Genomic DNA, 20300 nt, shown 5'->3' with positions numbered 1-20300 from the left:
GAGGTGCAGGAGGAGGTACAGACTCTGGGGTGGGGCCAGGGATGATGGGTTTGGGGTGCAGGCTTACCTAAGGCAGCTCCCGGTCAGCAGCGAGGCAAGGCTAAGGCAAGCTGCCTGCCTGTCCTGGGGCACTGTGCTGCATCCTGGAAGTGGCCAGCAGATTCGGCTCCTATGCAAGGGGTGGGGGGCAGGAGGCTTTGCGCACGCTGCTCTCGCCACCCCAGCTCCCAGCCAATGGGAGTCCAGAGCTGGTGCCGGGGCACGGGCAGCACATGTGCCCCTGTACCCCCTGCCTAGGAACCAGACCTGCTGGTCACTTCCAGGGCAAATCACAGTGCTCTAGGACAGGTAGAGACTAGCCTGCTTTAGCTCCACAGCACCACCAACCAGACATTTAACAGCCTGGTCAGCGGTGCTGACTGGAGCCACCAGGGTCCTTTTTTTGAAAACCAGACACCTGGTCACCCTAGATGGGTCCCCAGGTAAATTTGTAGAGCTAGCTCAAGTTCTTTTGCACATAAGTTTCATTTGTTGCGAAGGTGAAGGGGGGGCAGGGGGAACCTTTTTTTCAAAGTGACATTTTGTGGGAAAAAAAAACTTTTATACTGAAGTTTCCAAGTTTTTGATCTGTTAAAAAAAAAAAATTCTGTATCCAGATTACAAACACTTTGAAACTAGAGGTTGTATAGATCAGGAGGTTTAGTTTGGTCCACTGTAGGAAAACTCTGAAATCTGGATCCTTTTTTATTACTACTGGTGTTTTGGTTCAGGCCCCTCATTTGTTACAAACACACTGATCATTTGCTTTGTAACACATACACAGTACACGACATTAATTTTATTATGAAATACTATATGAAACAACCAAATATTTTTTAAAAAATAAAATATTTATAGCTGCCTCCCCAAACAAAATGGTAAACTGCCAGCCCTGAATACATTTCAACAATCAAATATAGTATAAATGCAGAGATTTTGGCAGGCCTCATGCTATCCCAGAGGTGGACGAACTGTGCAAGACACTGATCACCACTATTAGCTTCTAGTCAGTCTCTGGTTAAATGGCTGGCATGAATTATGTGGATTTGTGCCCCATAAATAGTACATAAGATACTCTATCATTGTTGTGGCTGAATTATAGATAAACAGTGAAGGGTGAATAATACCCTTACAATAACAGAACAAACACGTGACAGATGAAGTTACATTGTATAATATACTACTAGAAAGTGCTCAGATACTATGATGATGAACCTGTATAGGAACCTACATACAACTGTAGAATGTCCTTCATTCTTCCCAGTAGCTATCCAGAAGCCTTTCACATAACAGGCTTCTTTCTTATATATCTTCAAGGACATAATATTGAACATTTGACAGAAAATTAAGTTTAAATCATAATGGTTTCTATTGTGATCCAATCTGAGGCAGATTTCATAAAGTTTTATGGCAAGCAGTGGCTTTGCCAGCAGATATAGAACTCACTCAACTACAGCAGAAACAAGAGGTTAACTATATTCTGGCTAAAACTCCAGCAAAATAAGCAAAATAACAATTATAATTCAAGTGCAGTGTAAATTATTTCATATTCAGACAGGAAGAATTGATTTTCCCAGCAGTGTCACTTACACTGTAATAATTATTGGATGCAAGACAACAAAAATGATGGGAAAAAAACAAATTGGATGGGCTGGAGATCAGTGGCTTATCTGGGCTGCTCAGCTGGAAGGCAGTTAGTAAAACATAATATTCTGTATTAAGTATTGTGATATTTGGAACTTCCCCTTTCCTCCCCAATATTTCTTATTAGAATTTCAAAACACAAAAAACCCACACATGTTACCAGCAGGAATAGAAATATAGGGCTGTAAATCTTGCCATTCAAAAGAAGGTTGTTTAATTAAAAAAGCAATAACTTGCTGAGATAGAGAATAATTAAAGGGGTCTAATTTGTATAAGAATTTAGCTTCATCTAATGTTTTCTTCAGCCTATAGACAAAACCATTGATGACTCATGTGAGAACAATGCTGGCACAACTCAGCCTCTTGTGTTAGCCTAGATGTCAGTGCTGATTACCAAACCTTAAGATTACAGTAAAAGTAATAGCCCTCTATTAGGGCCTGATCCCAATAGAATCAATAGGAGACCTTGCCTTCAATGCAATAAGTTTTGGATAACTCTATGCACTGTATGCGAGATTGAATAATAGACACAGAGCTTAGCCATTTAATGACATAAAGATAAACCTTTCTACCTAAACATCCTGAGCTGGAATATTTTAACTTGAACATCACTTTATATCAACAGTTTATACCAAAAACTGTTGACCTTACATACTTATTGGAATGTATCCACAATCAGCAAATGAACTGTACATTAGGTACTGTACATATTATCTAACTGATAGTCTTTGGTGCAAAATGCTCATACTCAACAGGGCCTCGTTTTGCATTGGGAATTCTGGTTTTTCATTAATACCTGCAAAAAGGAAAGGCTACATCACTACCATTCTTGAAATTTCTTTGTGAAGTTTCATGTATAAATACATATTTCAAGAAACAAACTTTCTTCAGAGATGTTATGAAATTTCATACCATGTCTGAATTTCTGTATATTTTTGCCCTGTTTTGTGAGATGAATAGTTTGCTCAAGAGTTAAATGATTAGCTGGATTTGCAAAAAGAATGAGAGCGCTGTGGATTTATGTAGTTGATTACTCACTTGAGAAAATGTACTGTTTGGTTAGTAGCTAGAGTTTTCTGAATACATTAAGTAGAATTAATTTACCATCTCTGAAGCATTGGGGTAGTTTTAGTGCTCAGCAATTCACTACTTTTATCTAAGTATCTTTTTTATTTTACAGCTATATGCAATTTGTTGCTGGAAATACTTTAGTCAAATGGTAGCAACAGTAAATATCACTGGAGAAGGTCATTCCGTCTCTTGACTATCACAAAAGAAAACAAGCTATACTTTGCTGTACTAAGAAACTGAACATAGCACTGTGAGTCTGTCACTTATAAAGGATGTTTATTTCCTAGTGTCTTGCTTATCACACTGCAGTGTTTAAGAGATTGTTACTATTGCAGCAGTTCAGTAGTCTGATTGTGTGAGTGCCATTGTTATTACAATTCACCAACCCAATATTTAGGTCACCTGTTCTGAATTATTTAAGACTAAGAGTACTCAGAGGAAACACTGAAGTAAAGAACAGAAAGAGAATAAACTTAATTGTCTAAGCTGGCTTTGTAGGTGTTCTTTTAACTGTTATACTTCTGCATTGCTCTCCTTCATTCAAGGTCAACCCTACAAATACACAGACTGCATCTGCCTACCCAATTCTGCTGGCAAAGCTAGCATCTGATCTAATGAGTCTTACTGTTTCAGTATTTGGAACAGGGATAGGGAGAGAACAGTGCTTATTGGCTGATTGGGCACCTTTTTGATAGCGTGTTTCAAATCACCATCATCTTAATTTAAGACTGAGTTTTTAAATGAGTGACAAAGAAAAACAACCCCAAGAATTCTAGGATTAATTTGCACCAGCTGAATGTATCTTGGAAATGTGTGGTGTTAGTCTGATTGGTATGAGAGGTGCGACTATGAATTCAATACAAAGCTACATTATATAAAAAAGGGACTTGTCAGCTGTCTTGACCTTGACCTTATACTTTGAAAGTGGCTGCAGTGACACAGTAAAGCCAAAACCCTACTTGGAAGGACCATATTTAGGCCAGCATGGAGTCTGGGTGCTCTGCCTTCATGTGATTCTACAGAGTGCATATGCAAAAATAGTATATACTGTACAGAAAATTAAGGCCTGATCCAAAGCCCACTGAAGTCAACTTTTAAGCAGAAGGGACTGAGAATTTAATCTATTGCTAATAGATGTTTGAAACCAGCATGTTGTAGTTTAGGATAGTTTCTAAAATGAGCATGGTGGAGGCACTAAAGCTAAAGAGCGAGGCACTGGCAGTGAAAGGAAAAGACTCCCATCTCTCCAAAGTAAATGTTAACAAGCACTTCATGGACTGTAGAAAATCTTCAAGGAGACTCCTGGTGGAGCTCTGAAGCACCCCCTGCCTTATTCCCTATTTCTGCTGATAACCACCACTGCGTTCCTTCAACTTGGAGGACATTAAGCAGCTGAATCTATACTAGAACCAAGGCCATTCCTTGGCAGCTTGAAGGGGAAAAAAAGATTCAAAACCTTGAACAAAAATGTGGCCTCTCTGTTTACCAGTGTGTGAAAGCATTTCTTCAAGACTGCGTTCATGTCTCTGCCAGACAAACATAATGGCAAGCATAAAGTGTTGGGACTCCACAATCCTTAAACTACAGGGCAGTTCCCTTCTATACTATGCCAGTGGTTGGAGTGGAGGTCTTTAAAACTATTGATTGATAGGCATTTTCAATGAGACTGAGTGTTGAGGTTGCACTCTATTTCTGTAAAGCACTCAAACCAAGTCTCTGGATCCAAAGACCCTCTAACTCTGCAGGTGCGGTGTTCAAAAACCCAATCTAAATTTTGCAGATTGGTCCCATATATGTTCTTTGCACACATGTAAAACAGCAGTAGCTGGTGTAAGAGTGACATGAGCTAGAGAAAAATTAGATTTACTATGTTATATAAATATACTGTAGATATCTATTTCCACATACAGTTCATCTATTTATGAAGGGATATAGCAGAGGAGAGAGAGGCACAGAGAGATAAAAGCTAAACTTATGCAAAAAGTATCTCCTATACAACAGCTAAATCCGTCAACTTAGTAAGCTATCCGCAGTCCTGGTGACCATAACTGATCTATCAGTTATCTGTAATTGAAATGCCTTGAAAAAAAAAATCTCTGCCTCAGCTGTCTTTCAATTTACTAACTTTAACAGTACTCTGAAATGTTGCTCTTCTAATAAACTGACAGAAGCCGATATAAGAAAAAGTATAGAAATGACGAAGGTGGAAAAGGTGATGATGCAGAATTATGTCAATAAAAATAAATTTTAGGAAAAAAGAGCAGAAGAATATATGCATCACTTGGATATTACAAATTTAAGCTATGACTTTGTACTATATTATTTAGGATACACATGACAGCAAGTATGCATTCCATGCTACTAAGTATAAAGCTTTTCTATGACGAAAAGAGTTATTATAAAGGTATATAAAGGTACAAGAGGTACTTTAAAAAGCCCTACAAATATATTGCAAAGGGAGTGTAGACTAGAGATTAGTGCACTGACTGGGTTTTTATTTCACCTCCGCCATTGATCTGTGACTGTGTGCGTACCCTCATGAAAGTCATTTCTCCTTTGACTGTAGGGTAACCAGGTGTCCGGTTTTCAACCGGAACATCCAGTCAGAAAAGGGATCCTGGTGGTCCTGATGTCTAGGGGCAGCCAGGGGGCTCCACATGCTCCTATCCACAGTTCTCGGCCAATGGGAGCTGTGGGGTGGTGCTTGGGGAAGGGACAGCTTGTAGAGCCCCCTGGCTGCCACTATGCATAGGAGTCAGAGAGGGGACATATTGCTGCTTCCAGGAGCCACCAGAGGTAAGCACCTCCCAGAGTCTGCACTCCTCAGCCCCTCCCATTCCCCAATCCCCTGCCCCAGTCCTGATTTTCCCCCTCCCTCCTCCCCCTGCTGCCCTCAGTCCCATCCTGGAGCACCCTCCTACACCGCAAATCCCTCATCTCCAGTCAGGAGCACCCTTCTGCACCCCAAACCCTCATCTGCAGCCCCACCCCATAGCCCACAACCCCAGCCAGAGCCCTCTCCTCATTCTCACAGACCTTGGGAGACAGGCCAGTCCTCGCTTACAGACTGCCTCCCAACCTGAAGCAAATACTCACCAGCAACTACACACCACACCACAGAAACACTAACCCAGGAACCAAATCCTGTAACAAGCTTTGTTGCCTACTCTATCCCCACATCTACTCTAGTGACACCATTAGAGGACCGAACCACATGAGTCACACCATCAGGGGCTCATTCACCTGTATCTACTAATGTGATATATGCCATCATGTGCCAGCAATGCCCCTCTGCCATGTACATTGGCAGGGCTGCCCAGAGGATTCAGGGGGCCTGGAGTCTTCGGTGCTGGGGGACCCCTGCTTCAGCGGTAATTCGGCAGCGGGAGGGTCTTTCTGCTCCGGGACCCGCCGCCGAAGTGTCCCAAAGACCCGGCACTTCAGCAGCGGGTTCTGCTTCAGCAGTAATTCAGCAGCGGGGGGGGGGGGGGAGGGCAGTCCTTCCGCCCCGGGCAGAAGGACCCCCTGCCACCAAAGACCTGGAGCGGAAGAAGCTCTGGGGGCCCCGGCCCCACGAGAGTTTTTCGGGGCCCCCAGAGCGAGTGAAGGACCCCGCTCCAGGGGCCCCGAAAAACTCTCGTGGAGGCCTCTGCGGGGCCCGGGGCAAATTGCCCCACTTATCCCCCCCTCTGGGCGGCCCTGTACATTGGTCAAACCAGACAGTCTCTACAAAAAAGACTAAATGGACACAAATCAGACATCAGGAATGGTAACATGCAAAAGCCAGTAGGAGAACACTTCAATCTCACTTCAATCTCACTTCAATTGGGGCACTTTGGCTGCGGGTCCCGGACCAGAAGGACCCCCCCACTGCCAATTTAAAAAGACCTATCCTTCAACAAAAGGACTTCAAAAACAGACTTCATAGATAAACTGCAGAGCTACAATTCATTTGCAAATTTAGCACCATTAATTTGGGCTTGAATAGGGACGGAGTGGCTAGCTCACTACAAAAGCAATTTTTCCTCTCTTGGATTGACACCTCCTCACAAGTTATTGGGACTAGACCACATTCACCCTGACTGAATTGGCCTTGTTAACACTGATTCTTCACTTGTAAGGTCTCTTTATGTGTCAGTATATTGATGCCTACATCTGTAATTTTCACTCCATGCATCTGAAGAAGTGTTTGTTCCCCCCCACACACACACAAGCGTATGTCCAAATAAATTTGTTAGTCTTTAAGGTGCCACTGGACTCTTCATTATTTTTGTGAATACAGACTAACACGGCTACCCCTCTGATATCTTTCCAAGTATATTTGCTGGAGCCCTGAAAGCAATAATGCACGTATCTGTCACAGGATGAAATGGGAGGCAAGGAATCAGATGAATCCAAAGTTTGAAGTTAAGATCCAGATCCTAATTTTGCCAAGCTATGTGGTGTGGGGGAGAGGGAGAGTAAAACAGTGAGAGGACCAGGCCCATCTCCAGATAAATATCAGGAGTTGTTACAGAGGGCAAGTATGACATGGACTTCAAAGAGGTATATAAAGAAAGCCGGTCACATTCTTAACCTGCCAGCTTGACAGTCTTCCTCTAAATTAATTTTTAAAATGGTATTTTTAACTATTTTCCTTTCTCCACCCATTTTCTAAAGAGAATATTTCAGTTACAAAAAAAGACAGCACCCCTCTCCTCTCCTTGCACTCTCCCTTGGTGACTTTATCAAATATGAAAACAAAAAAAGTTCAATATAATTGTTCTTCTATCTCCCTTGCCTACCTCCTAGGTCATCAGCTTAAAAACAAAACAAAAAAAACAAGCCACCCTCTTCCCCACTTCCCAAAAGAAACCAAAATGCAAAGCATTTGCCTCGTCCTCTTCTTGCAGGATCCTCACTTTCATGCTATGTTTGGAATGTGCATATAGTACATCAGAAGCCCTTTTATCTAGCTCTGAACAAAACTGTGTCTTCCTCTTTCTCCCGCATTCCTCTCAATAACATTTTCATTCCTTAACACCACTTGTTCTCAAACCGAAAGTTTCCTGAGCTTCATTTAAAAACATTTCAAAGCATTACAGTAAATAGTGTTCCCTCCCCCATCCCTGCCTCCCTCCTCCTTCTCCAGAGAATTTGAGCAGAGAGTTCTGTTTCCAGAAACATTTTGTGATGTTTCTTTCTGAGTTTAATTACTGACTGTTCTATCTGTCTGGAGCATTTGTTTTTGGGGAAATTGAATGAGATACACAGCATTCATCCCATTAGAAAATAGCATGCTTTCTGAGTCTGAACTTGAGAAACATCGTTATTGGGCCAGGAATTCTTTAGGCATTTTTGATATTCCAAATTTTTTTCTGGAATTGGAAGATTCTTCTAACACTTCTGTCAGCATTTGTACAGAATAGGTTGCGATGCTTTTTGGCCACATACATAAATTGAGAGTTCTTCTGCTCTTGATTCCACGAGCAATGGACCTGAATTCTACTGGAGACTGGGAAGACAAATATTGGAAGAGATTGAAAGGAAAAGAGATCAAGTAAATCTTGAACTCCATGCTCCTGCAACTCTTACTCATGCATGGATTTCAGTGAGGCAATGAGTATAAGAACAAAGGCCAAGGTGTTGCTATGCTCCATATTACAATGGCTATCTGATTTAGGATTATCAATGGGATTTAGGTTGCCAAGGGCCTAAATCCCTTTTGAAAATGAGATTGAGGCTTCTAAATCAGTTAGGATTGCAATGCTGAGTTCCAATGGCTAAATATGTTTTTTTAAATCTGGCCCTTAGCAAGGATTGCAGGATTGGATTCAAATTTATATGCTTGAGTACAGATGGCTCAATAAGACTCCTTATTAAAGCTAACGTAATTGCAAAGCAATTAGGAAGAATAATTTTCTATATTCTCAGAACTTGTGTGAAATCCAGGCTTGAATCTGACATATGACTTGATATTTTAATGACCTAAATTTTACCGCTACAGAGAGCAGTCTAATCAAATCAGAGGAAAAAAATGTAAAATAATTTACATGTTTTGTCTGGAAAGGTCAAGTTCTGAAAAAGAATGTGACCATTTCTACTACAGTGTTTACCCATCAAAGGCAAAATCAATATACACCATTATGAAAAATAGCACATACCTTTTATACGATTATTTTGGCACAAAGATTAATCATTACCAACAGCTGCTGTTAAGAGTTAGCGGTCTCCCACAATGAACAGCTGACAGGGGGCCTGATCCTCAGCTGGTGAAAATGTCAATTTAAGTTAACTGTGGACATGTCCCAAGTACTTCAGATTTTCAAAGCTGTTACGCAGTTCACTATTTAGTGTTTCTACTTTAGCTAGTTTTCCTAGAAACTGTTTGTTTTTTCCTTTTCTTAGAAATAAGAAAAATAGATGAAAGATGGTAAATATTTAATTTGCTGATACTTTTCCAATGCACTTCTAAGGGCCCCTACAACATGTCAAAATAATGTGAATGCTTCAGCATCGCAACTTAAACTAAAGGAATAACTCCATAGTTTGCTGCAGTAGTAGGTGATTATCCTGCATGGATTAGCCACAACTATGACACTTACTTTTCAAGAGCGTTTCAGTGGGCACCTTTAAAAATTTGTACCATTTCAAAAGATTCTACCCTGTCTGAGGGATTCCCATGTATCTAGTTTCAGAAATATTGCTGGAAATAGTAAAATATTTCAAAACATTAAGGTAAAACTTTAAAGAGCACAAAAGGACCAGTGTTGCAAGCCCTAAAGTCCAGATACATACCTTTTGAGTAGATGCCTAACTCCTACTAAAATCAATGAGATGACCAAATCCCATGTTAAAAAGGGAATTAGGCACCTAGGTCTCATTGAAGGTGAATGGATTTAGGCTTCTATGTACCTAAGTCATTTTTGAAAATGAGACTCATATTTTAAAGTTATTTAGGGGTGGATATAGGGTTGCCAACTTTCTAATCACACAAAACCGAGCATCTTCACCCTGTCTCCTGCCCCGCACCTTCCCTGAGGCCCTACCACTGCCCTGTCCACCCCCGTCTGTTGCTCGGTCTCCTCCACCCTCACTCACTTTCACCAGGCTGGGATGGGGATTAGGGTGTGGGAAGGAGGCCTGAGAGCTCTGGCTGGGGCTGCAGGCTCTAGGGTGGGGACAGAGATGAGGGTTTTAGGGTGCAGGAGAGGGCTCCAGGCTGGTGCAGGGCTATATGCACTCTAGGCTGGTGGAATGGGCTCTGGATGGGGCCAAAAATGGGGTTATGGGTGTGGGAGATGGCTCCAGGCTGGGGTAGGTGGTTGGGGTGCAGGCAGGGATGCGGGGTCTCAGCAGCACTTATAGCAGCTCCCAGGAAGCAGCCACCAGGTCCCTGCAGCCCTTAGGTGCATGGGCAGCCAGAGAGGCTCCATGCACAGCCCCCATGCCCACAGGCACTGCCCCCACAGCTCCCATTGGCTGTGATTCCCAGATAATGGGAGCTGCAGTGCCGGCACTCAGGCAGAAGCAGCACACAGGGCCTCCCTGGCCGCCCATGTGCTTAGGGGCTACAGGGACTTGGTTGCCCCTTCTGGGAGTCACACTGAGCCACAGCAGGTAGGGAGTATGCCTTAACCCCAGGCCACCACTGTGCCACCGACCAGACTTTTAATGGCCTGGTCAGCAGTGCCAACCGGAACCCTTTCTGACCTGGCATTCTAGTAAAAAAACTGGACACCTGAAAACCCTAGGTGGTCCTAAAGATTCATAGAGGTGCCTAGTGGGATTTTCCAAATCATGTAGGCCCAAATCCTTCAAGGTATGTAGGTTCCTATCAGCCTTTTTAGGTTCTAAGTGCATCATTTAGGCACCCACTGCCATTTTCAAAACTGCTTCTCAGATGCCTGCTCACCCTGCAGGTGCCTAAGTCCCCAAGGCACCAAGGTTTCTGATCATCTACATTTGAAAGCCTTGACACCTTCCACCCCAGCTAATGAGCAGCTCTGATGCCTAGCTCAAGCCAAAGCCCCGGAACTCCCAAAGCGAGATATTCAAACTAAGCAGGGAGCACCTATCTCACCAGCCAGGCCCCGCTCATACAGGCATGTTCTGAGCGTGCCTAAGACCCAGTCCTGCTACCTCCCACATCAGGAGGGCCCAGTGTAGGTCACCAATAGGTTCGGAGGCAGCACAACACCTGCACAAAAGACAGATGGGGCACAGGGAAATATATGACTAGCGTAAAAGGTATCAGGCATGAGCAGAAGACAAACAGAGGGTTTTGGCTGCTAAGGCAAGGGCTACCTAAGTGGCTGATTGAGGTTAGGTGCCTAACTCCAGGAGAGAGTTCACAGCTGAGGATCCTGAGCAGAGGGAGTTGCCTCTTTCTAGTCCATCAGCCAGGTGCACCAGGTCAGCTAGTTAAGTACTTAAGACCCAGGATAGGGAGACTCAGGATCAAATCCACACTCTGTCCAAGAGGAGCAGGAACTTGGGAGACCTTGGGTTGAGTTCTTGCTTCTCTTGATCAGAGTGGGGATTTGAATTTGTCTTCCACATCCTGTGAGAGTGCTCTAGGGCTACTGGCTATAAAAGACCACCACCTGTAGGTACGGCATCCTCAAAACATACCTACTGGATCAAGCCCCAGAGGCTTGATAGGCAGATGAATGCCTAATTTGTGAATCTGCTGGGGCTTACGTGTGAGCTAGGCATCCGGTGGCAGCATGCATGCCCCCTGATGGACACTTGGGTGCTTAAGAAATAAAGGTGCCTACAGGGTTAAGCAGAATGGTTTGTGAAGATTTAAATGTTGGATTTTGGAGCCTAAAATAGTATTTAGGCATCTGAATCTCTTTGTGAATCTAGCCTAGAGTGCCTAGCTTGGCACCATTAGATGGTAGGCTACCCCAGGGTTAGATGTTGCAATGCTGAGTGGCACAATGCCTGAGTAATTTTGAGGATCTGGGACCTAAATCCCATTGATAGCAATGGAAGCTGGGAATTGAGGTGCTTTTAAAAATCTCACTAGTGCCTATCTGCATTTTTAGGTGCCTAAATATTTTTTTTAAAATGTGGTCCTTAGGTCTTGCAATGCTGACAATCAAGTCCTGAGTCCTATTGTCCACACCTGAAAGTTAGTCTAGTTTAGTTGTGTGTGAATTTAAAGTGAGATAGCTATGCCAGAGAAGACTCCATGTATGGACACTTATTCCACATTAAGAGTGCCTTTTGCTGCTTTTGCTTAGTCCACTTCCAAAAGAGATCAAGCTAATTCAGAACAAGGCACTCTTATTCCAGAAAAGTTATTCCAGAATAGCTGTTCCCGTATAACTCTACGGGCTTGTCTACACTTACCAGGGGATCAATGCATGGCGAGCGATGCATCGGTAGTCAAAGACCCGCTAAATGGTCTGCAGATTGCTTTCCCATTGACTCCTGTACTCCATGGGAATGAAAAGAGTAAGGGGAGTCAACAGGAGAGCATCTCCAATTGATATAGCGCTGTGTGCACCCTGCAGTAAGTAGATCTAAGCTATGTCGACTTGAGTAACGCTATTCATGCAACTCAAATTACGTAGCTTAGATTGATTTGCTCCTGTAGAGTAGATAAGGTCTCAATGAAGATACATCTTAAGGCTTCTGAGGCTATGTCTACACTTACAGTGCTGCAGCTATGCAGCTGTAGCACTTCAGTCTAGACACCCACTACAGCAATGGGAGGGGGTTATTCTGTTGACATATTTTCTACATTGGGGGTTAGGTCAGCATAGCTATAACTTTCCGGCATATGTATTTCTCACACCTCTGAGAGACAAAGCAGATGTAAGTTGTCAGTGTAGTTGCAGCGCTCAGTCTCTTTTGACAATGCGACTTAAGGTAACACTGTCAAAAGTACCTAGAACTTTACATGCCCCCATTCTAACTACTAACAAAGTTCACATTTTGATATCATCAGGATTTCTTTTGTCAAAGTATCTTGGCTACCTCTGAGGGCATGACAGATGTGATTAATGAAATTTAACATTAAACAAGAACAGTCAATAAATGCTAAGACATGCTGTTTTGATTTCCATAGGATCCTTTATGTTGCTGACTCATTGAGTCAGGAGAAGTTGCAAAAATAATACATATTGTTGAAGATTATGTGTGGAAAATGAATTCTGAGTGCATGGTTCTTCGCCATCTGGGTATGAATTAATTTTCTACTCAGACTCCAACCTCCAATTCATCTATCTTCCATCTTGCCCTTGCAAGTCTCTCAGGCTTCCTGCTCCCTTTCCCCTCACCACAACTTACTCCATCTACCTTTGATCTCATAGGTCTCTCATCCTGGCTGTGTTTCTGCATTGGACCTTGGTATTGTATACTCACATCTCATACACTATGTATTCTGGGAAACTCCTCTTTGGTACAACTTCTCGTGTCATGTTTGACTGGAGTAGCACCAGGGTTCAGGGTAGAGATGAAGACATGCCTGACTCATTAAGATAATAAAATGTAGCACCTGCATGTGGCTTTTCACCTTACAAACAATAACTAGTTAATACAACATTGTGCAATAGGCAACTTACTATGATGATCACCATTGTACAACTGAAGAAACTGAAGCAGGGTATGTAGGTGAGTGGCCCAGGGCCACAGATGGAATCAGCATTGGAGCCAAGATTAGATATTCTAGACCATGCTTCTCTTTACACCCCTAGGAATTCAATGAGTGATGGAACCTGATTGTGGTAGAATGCTGGGATGAAAGGAATTAGAAGGTGAAAGGGAATTGTAGGGTGAAATCCTCGCTCCACTGAAGTCAATAGCAAAACTCCCATTGACTTCAGTGGGACCAGGGTTTCATCTATAGAATTTAGAAGTTAGATCATCTACTCCATTCCCCTGACAAATCTGAATTGTCTATTTTCTAAGGCTCAGTCCAGTTAATTTTTAGATATTCCAAGGTAGACAAAGGTCAAAAGCATGGGGGTGAGAGTGACTCCAAGAGCAACTTTGTGTGGAGGAGGGAGATGAAAGGAGCTAAAAGGCTGAGGCAAGGACTCAGGCCATCAGAAAAGAGGAAGAGCAGGGAACTGAGTGTTCCGAATTAGAACCATTATGAGATTTGGTATTTTTCATACACATCCTTGCTACTGAGAAATCTGAACTTGATTTCCAGACTGGGCTCTGATTGATTTCAGGGATAGTGGAAAATGAAAAAAATGTAAGTTTACCACTAACATGAAATTAGACACACACAAAAAACCCTATTTTCCTATTTTTTGTGTGCAAATTTCTTGCTTCTTTATTTTTTCAGACTCCATCTGATTTTTCGTGTTTAAAATTTTCCACCCCAACTCCCTCTATTTCCCTAGACTTTCATTTTTTCTATCCTTTGTACTAATTCTATTCTTTTTTTTGACCTTCTGAATTTATTTAATTTCTTTCTCTTATTGGTTACTGAATGTCTCTACTTCTGATGTTACTGCTCCTGCACATACTTCTCCCTTCTTTGCCTTTTTCCTCTGCCTGGGCCTGTTGGCCTTTCCTTTCATCTTCTCCTTTGTTCTATCTGTTTCATTCTCTCTTCCTCCCATGGTACCTTCTGCTTATATGACTGTATTTCTTGTTTAGTACTCTGTTCAGTTCTCTCCTCTTTTCCATGGATAGTATCTAGTTCCTCTAGGTCTCTCAGAAGGACTTTGGAAGAGCCCAAGATGACCAGCCCTGGATGATCTAGTCCAGGTTTTACACTGAGTCTAGTGCGTGCTGGGACAGGACTCAGGAGACCCGATTCTCCTCTCACAAGCTTTACATCTGTGTAATTTGATTGACTTCACTAGAGATAGTTATAATTTATACCAATGCAAGACAGAAGAGAATCAAGCTGTTGGGGGCTAGTCAGTTCTGTTTTAGGAGCCCTATTGATATTTGCACACAACTACATTTCTCATTATTGAATCTCAGTAACCTGGCACAAGACACTTTGTTTTTAATGCAACTGACCAACACTGTTGAAAATATGGGAACAGCTAAATCCTATGATAATTACCTAATGACAGTGTAAGCCTTTATTTTATAAATTTTGCAACACTAAAGATTGAGATAATACTATAGCAAATCCTGATGCAAACAATAGGATTTGTAGCTGTTGTTCAAGTTGTTAGATTGTACATATAGATTGTTTGTGCTTGATCCAGAATCTGCTATTTCAAGGTGTCTGACCATTGAATAGTCAGCCACCTACCCGAGCTTGACATGATAGTCTAAAAATAAATAGCTTTGAGTAACAGTACAAAGACTCCTGTGTAGAAAGCAAGAAAAATCCAATGTTTGTGGTTTGCAAATGTTTGAGAAAAAATGGTCAAAATATGTTCCTTACCAGTGGTGATTCATCCTAAACCACTTAGTGAAACTGGAATGCTGATTTTCAAAATGTATACAATACATGTGGTGAAATCTTGAGATGGGGTGATCAGAACTGCCCATGATATTAAAGGTGTGGGGCATATTGTGGAACTATATAGTGGCATTATGATATTTTCTGTCTTATCTGTCCCTTTCCTAATGGTTCCTAACAGTCCGTTAGCTTTTTTGACTGCCACTGCACATTGAGCAGATGTTTTCAGGGAACTATCCACAATGATTCCAAGAGCTCTTTCTTGAATGGTAACAGCTAATTTAGAGCCCATCATTTTGAATGTATAGTTGAAATTATGTTTTCCAATGTGCATTACTTTGCATTTATCAACACTGAATTTCATCTGTCATTTTGCTGCCCAGTTACCCAGTTTTGTGAGATACCACCTCCCCTCAGATGAAAGGTCCTATAGAAGAACCATGTATTGTTATAAGAGTAACTTCTTTCATTATATTTCTACTTCCACTCCCAGATGAAAACTTGAAGTACAGTGGTTCAGACCTTTTTATTAAGTGTATTTTGTCAAATCTCAAGAAGGATCTGTTTAAAAAAAACAAAGAAAAAAAAAACTAAAGAGTTTACCCACACTTAATTTTAATGTCAACAAAGAACAGGAAGAAGAGAGACAAACGTTAAATATGACTTCAAAAGAACTTTTAGATCCTCAATAAGCATAACGTCCTATATTTAAGAGTTCTTTTCATTGACACCACTGGTTTTTAGAGATGTCTCCCAACTGGCTAACCAACTCTTTGATACAATAACCTAAAACTTTCTATCTGAAGTCTCCACCTTTGGTTTCTTGTGGTTATCACCAGAAACACACAGCTGGCAACATTCTGGACAGACTTTTCAGCTGGATGAGACATAAGAAATGCAAGAATCATCTTTTTGTCCTGAACAGAGTACCTTCTCTCTCAGGTAAGAATAAGAAACCATCATGGAGGTCTGCTTCTTGAAATCTGGACCCTGCCAAATTTCATCCAGGCAGGCCTCCTAAGCCAGCAAGAAAACAACTGGAAACAGAACATTCTCCTTCCAATAATTTGGTCTATGCACACAAGAATTAGTCGTGGAAACAATAACTACAATGAGGGCCACCACCTGTGACTCAGACCTCTACATCATTTCTGGATGGTAAGAAAAAGCAGAACCCCTGTGAACTCTCCTGACAGATTGTCAACACTTCCTTTGATGAGATGAATCAGCACCTGCAATAGCCCAAACAATAATGAGGAAGCCATTGTGCAATGCTGGAGAGCCCACAATCAACTCCTAATGTCTGAGCTCCCATTTCTCAATAAGGTAATCAAGAAATCAGAAAAAAAAAAGACTTATGTCACTTGTCAGCAGCCAGTGTCTGAGATTTTCCTCTCAGTCAAACTTCAGGTCAGGGCATGATTCCAAAATACCACATGTTGCTCTTGAGGAGGTGACCCCTTTCTGCCAGAGTAAAGGGAAACATCCATACTGATCCTGCATTACTTCTCTGGTTTAACTGCTAGAACAAATCACCTGGTACGTCTGTGCTGATTCTAAGAAACTGCTGGGGTAGAACAGAGACACCTTGAAATGGCTCACGTCCTTTCTTTTGGACCAACCCCACAGGTTTGCAGTGAGCACGTCTCCCTCCATTTCTAAAGCTTTCACATATAGAGGCCCAGGGCTCATCATATTATTTAGCATCTATATGAATCCATTAGGATAGCGAGTGAAACAACAGAGTGAAATGCCAGAAGTATTCTGAAGACACCCAGATCCTCTGTCTCATAAAGACTTAAAGATCATAAGGGACTATTGTGATCAACTAGTCTAACCAGCTGCATATTACAGGCCACAGAACCTCACCCACTCCTGAAATCATCCTTTACCTTCTGGCCGAGATACCCAAGTCCTCAAATCACGGTTTAAATACTTCAAGTTACAGAGAATCCACCATTTACACTAGTTTAAACCTGCAAGTGACCTGTGGCCATGCTGCAGAGGAAAATGGAAAACAATTAACAGTACTGTATTTCTGCTCTCTCTCACACAGTCAGCACTTGAGTGAAAAGCAGCTGGCAGAAGCTGAACCCAGGCAAAAAGAAATGATGTCAGCAGAAAGAGGAAAGCATTTGCCTCTTTTATAGCACCCCTCATTACTGATTATTCAGATTATTGAAGTGGACCCCAAACTGTGGATCCTTTTGGACTCCTACATGCTGTTGAAGAAATGCAAGGTTAGAAAAGAATCTAGCTATGTTGAGATTCTGCAGTGCTAGTTGGAGTTCACAGTTAAATCAGTACCTCTGACCCACAGCAAAGAGTGCCTTGAGTAAGAAGGTGCCATTTTTACAGTCCCTTTACTGACACAGCATGGACCTTTAAGGCTTGCGCATCACTAGTTCTGACACAGTTCATGATGAGGGTCTAGTTCTATTTTCATTTACACAGATGTATATTAGGGATGACTATGGGTAAAATCCCGACCTTACTGAAATCAATGAAAATTTTGTCATTGACTACAATGGGTACAAGATTTCATCAAGGGATGTAAAACTGGTGTAAGTGAGAAGACAGTCTGGCCTGTGTTTCTAACTCTCATGGCTATAATTAGATACATAATATTTCAAGAAGAAAGCATTTATTTACTGTTTTTAAACATACATAGGTTTTCTCCAAATAGCCTGTTTCAGTAATTACATCCCACAAGGTCAATAGTCATTCTGAGAAGCTGGCTAATTAGCTATTCCATGATAACTCCTTAAATGGCTGACCACTCCTTACTAAGCCTCCACTTTAACAGGTGCCTATGTTTTAGAGTTCCATTTCCTTATAAAAACAAGGATATAAGGATTTGTGTAGTCTCTAGATGGCAGATTCTAACACTGTAATCTAAAGAAACAAATCACAATTAGCTATCTATGCTTGGAGTGTGGTTCATTAAGGATTTAGACCACCCAAATTGTACATGGATTATTTTCCCTCTAGTTGGTGTGTATAATGATTTAAATATTCACTGCCTTCCTGTAGTTAATTTAGTCATTTTTTCCAAGAGTTTCACTGCAGTCAATTGCTTTTACTTAAGCTGCGCGCCTAACACAAATTTTGACCACCCCTTCTGTTGATTAAAAATAAAATCCTTTGTGCTCAAAAGCTGTGGGATAATTTTAGTATAACAGATGTAAAATGGTTTGTAAGATCTAGCTAGCGAACGATCAGCTGTGTTATTCTGCCTTGGTTCTTCCATCCAAATTGGCTGCTATAATTACTATTAAAGGATTTACCCATGTATGCTTATTTTACCTTAGGTTGTGGTATTAGTTGATTATGGTGCAGCTGCTTTAAAGCAAAGAAAGAGAGAACACTCTTTGGCTTATTTTAATGATCAATATTGGCTTTTGGGTGCATTATCTCATTAGCCTTGTCACCAAATTAGAAAATATCTGATGTCTAGTACTGTACATGTTATCCTATGGGGAAGCAACTAGAAATTCTAAGAACTATAAAGCAATTAGCTGAGACAACATTAAATCTTTGCTTTATTTATCATCATTAATGCAGTCAGTGTTTCAATGAATGATGGGAATCACCTTTTTATTCAGAAATTTTTGGGGGGTGTGGATGGAAGGGACTGATAACCCTGTAAAGTGCTGCATGACTACACACGAAAACCACAAATTCCTTTTTGGCAAATCAACAATTCTCTAGAGAGTTACTACTGTACAAACAAAATGTTTCCAAAGTTCCTTATGGCAAGCAAAACATGGTACATATTCCACTCATTTTCAGTTATGCTAAAGCTGGTTGTAAGGAAAACTTAGCTTCCTAGATACTAGGATAATACAAATAATAAAAAATAGATTCCCTTTGAAGCAATATTTGCAAACTTTGCAATATTTAACTCATCTTTTCTCAGCTAAGATGTTAAAATAGAGATTAGAGTAACAGAGGCTCTTATTATACAGAGTATTAAGGTTTTGAGGGGGATATGGTGATTTAATGAATGCGACAGAGTGCTCTGCTTTTAAAATAGCTGGTATTAGTCTCTTACATGAACCCCTGGACTCCTCCAAAACTGAGCATGTTGGCTTGCCAAGCAGCAGTTTATTTTGCAAGATAACAGCAAAGCTGCTGCTTGAAAATTACAACAGCTCTCTTTCCTTACTTACAGTTCAGTGGAGTTCCTGGGAATGTCCCGAGGAATCTGGATCACTTTGCTCTCCTGACAGATGAATATCCTGTCAGAGCATTGACAGAGATGATGCTGACATCCAAAGCAATCACCCAGGAAAACCACCAAACAGATTAAAAAAAAAGACATGTTTGTCTTTACATCTGTGCTCCTGTCCCTAGTTTAAAAGGAAGGCTCTACAGCCTTCTACTGCATGACTAGGAATGACTCCTCTAACTGAAGATCCGCCTTAAAAGCTGAAGCAAATCATGTGATTCTTAGGGGATGACTTGTTTGCAAGTTTCATTACATGGCCTATGCTCCATAAGCATTTTAGGGAAGGTGTGGAGAGGAGCTGTATGCTAACAGGAACTTGTTATGTGATAAAATGTTATTTTATGTTTCAAGTGGTGTGGATGAAGCCACAGAACTTTAATTAGATGATTGAAGTGTTTTAAATCTTTTGCATATTTACACTGCAAAAAGTTCTCTTTCTATAGCTGTGTTTTGCATGTACAATATTAAACAATAACTAGTAGGGACCAAGAACTTGTGCCTGTTATTGCTGGATCCCTCTCACCTTACAAATGCTGCGGTGTTTATATTAGTATGGTGGCTTTTCTAGTCAAGGACTTGAATTCTTTGATAGTACTTTGTGACTTCCTGTGGCAAGCACACAAGAATTCTATGATGGATTTTCCTGAATAGGGTCTTGACTTAAAAAGGATGCAGCCTCCAAAACCAAAGCAAAATACACATTTTTAATTAACATTTCTCACGCTCTTAGAGCACAATTTGAGCACATTTGTTGGCTTGTGTCTTTGGAGAAACCCTGGTGAGAGAGCATGCAGGGGCAGTAAATGGTTTCTGATGAGCAAGGAGTTAATTTAATCTCCACTCCCATGTGAAGGAACGGGGAAGGGCTACAAGAACAGTTATCTGAGAGACAGAGGAGGAAATGTTTTCAGGAAGGCAAGACTCCATAAAGACAAGTCACAGGAC

The 20300-nt window shown here is 41.4% G+C and overlaps 1 protein-coding gene across 2 annotated transcripts in view; it reads right to left on the bottom strand.

Annotated features, from left to right (window-relative positions):
* LOC115647596 (follicle-stimulating hormone receptor) overlaps positions 1-19472 on the bottom strand; it is a 171638-nt gene extending 152166 nt beyond the window's left edge. Inside the window, exon 1 of one of the 2 annotated variants that reach the window (XM_030554307.1) lies at positions 19297-19472. In XM_030554307.1, coding sequence (XP_030410167.1) covers positions 19297-19448 — 152 coding nt within the window. In that variant the 5' untranslated portion in view covers positions 19449-19472. The remainder of the gene's footprint in view (positions 1-19296) is intronic. The other variant, XM_030554306.1, reaches the window with a different exon arrangement.
* Positions 19473-20300: the final 828 nt, after the last annotated feature.

Source organism: Gopherus evgoodei, chromosome 3, assembly GCF_007399415.2.
Source record: "Gopherus evgoodei ecotype Sinaloan lineage chromosome 3, rGopEvg1_v1.p, whole genome shotgun sequence".
Taxonomy (NCBI): Eukaryota; Metazoa; Chordata; order Testudines; family Testudinidae; genus Gopherus; species Gopherus evgoodei.
The sequence above is the reverse complement of the archived record's forward strand: the minus strand, read 5'-3'. Positions and strand labels throughout refer to the sequence as shown.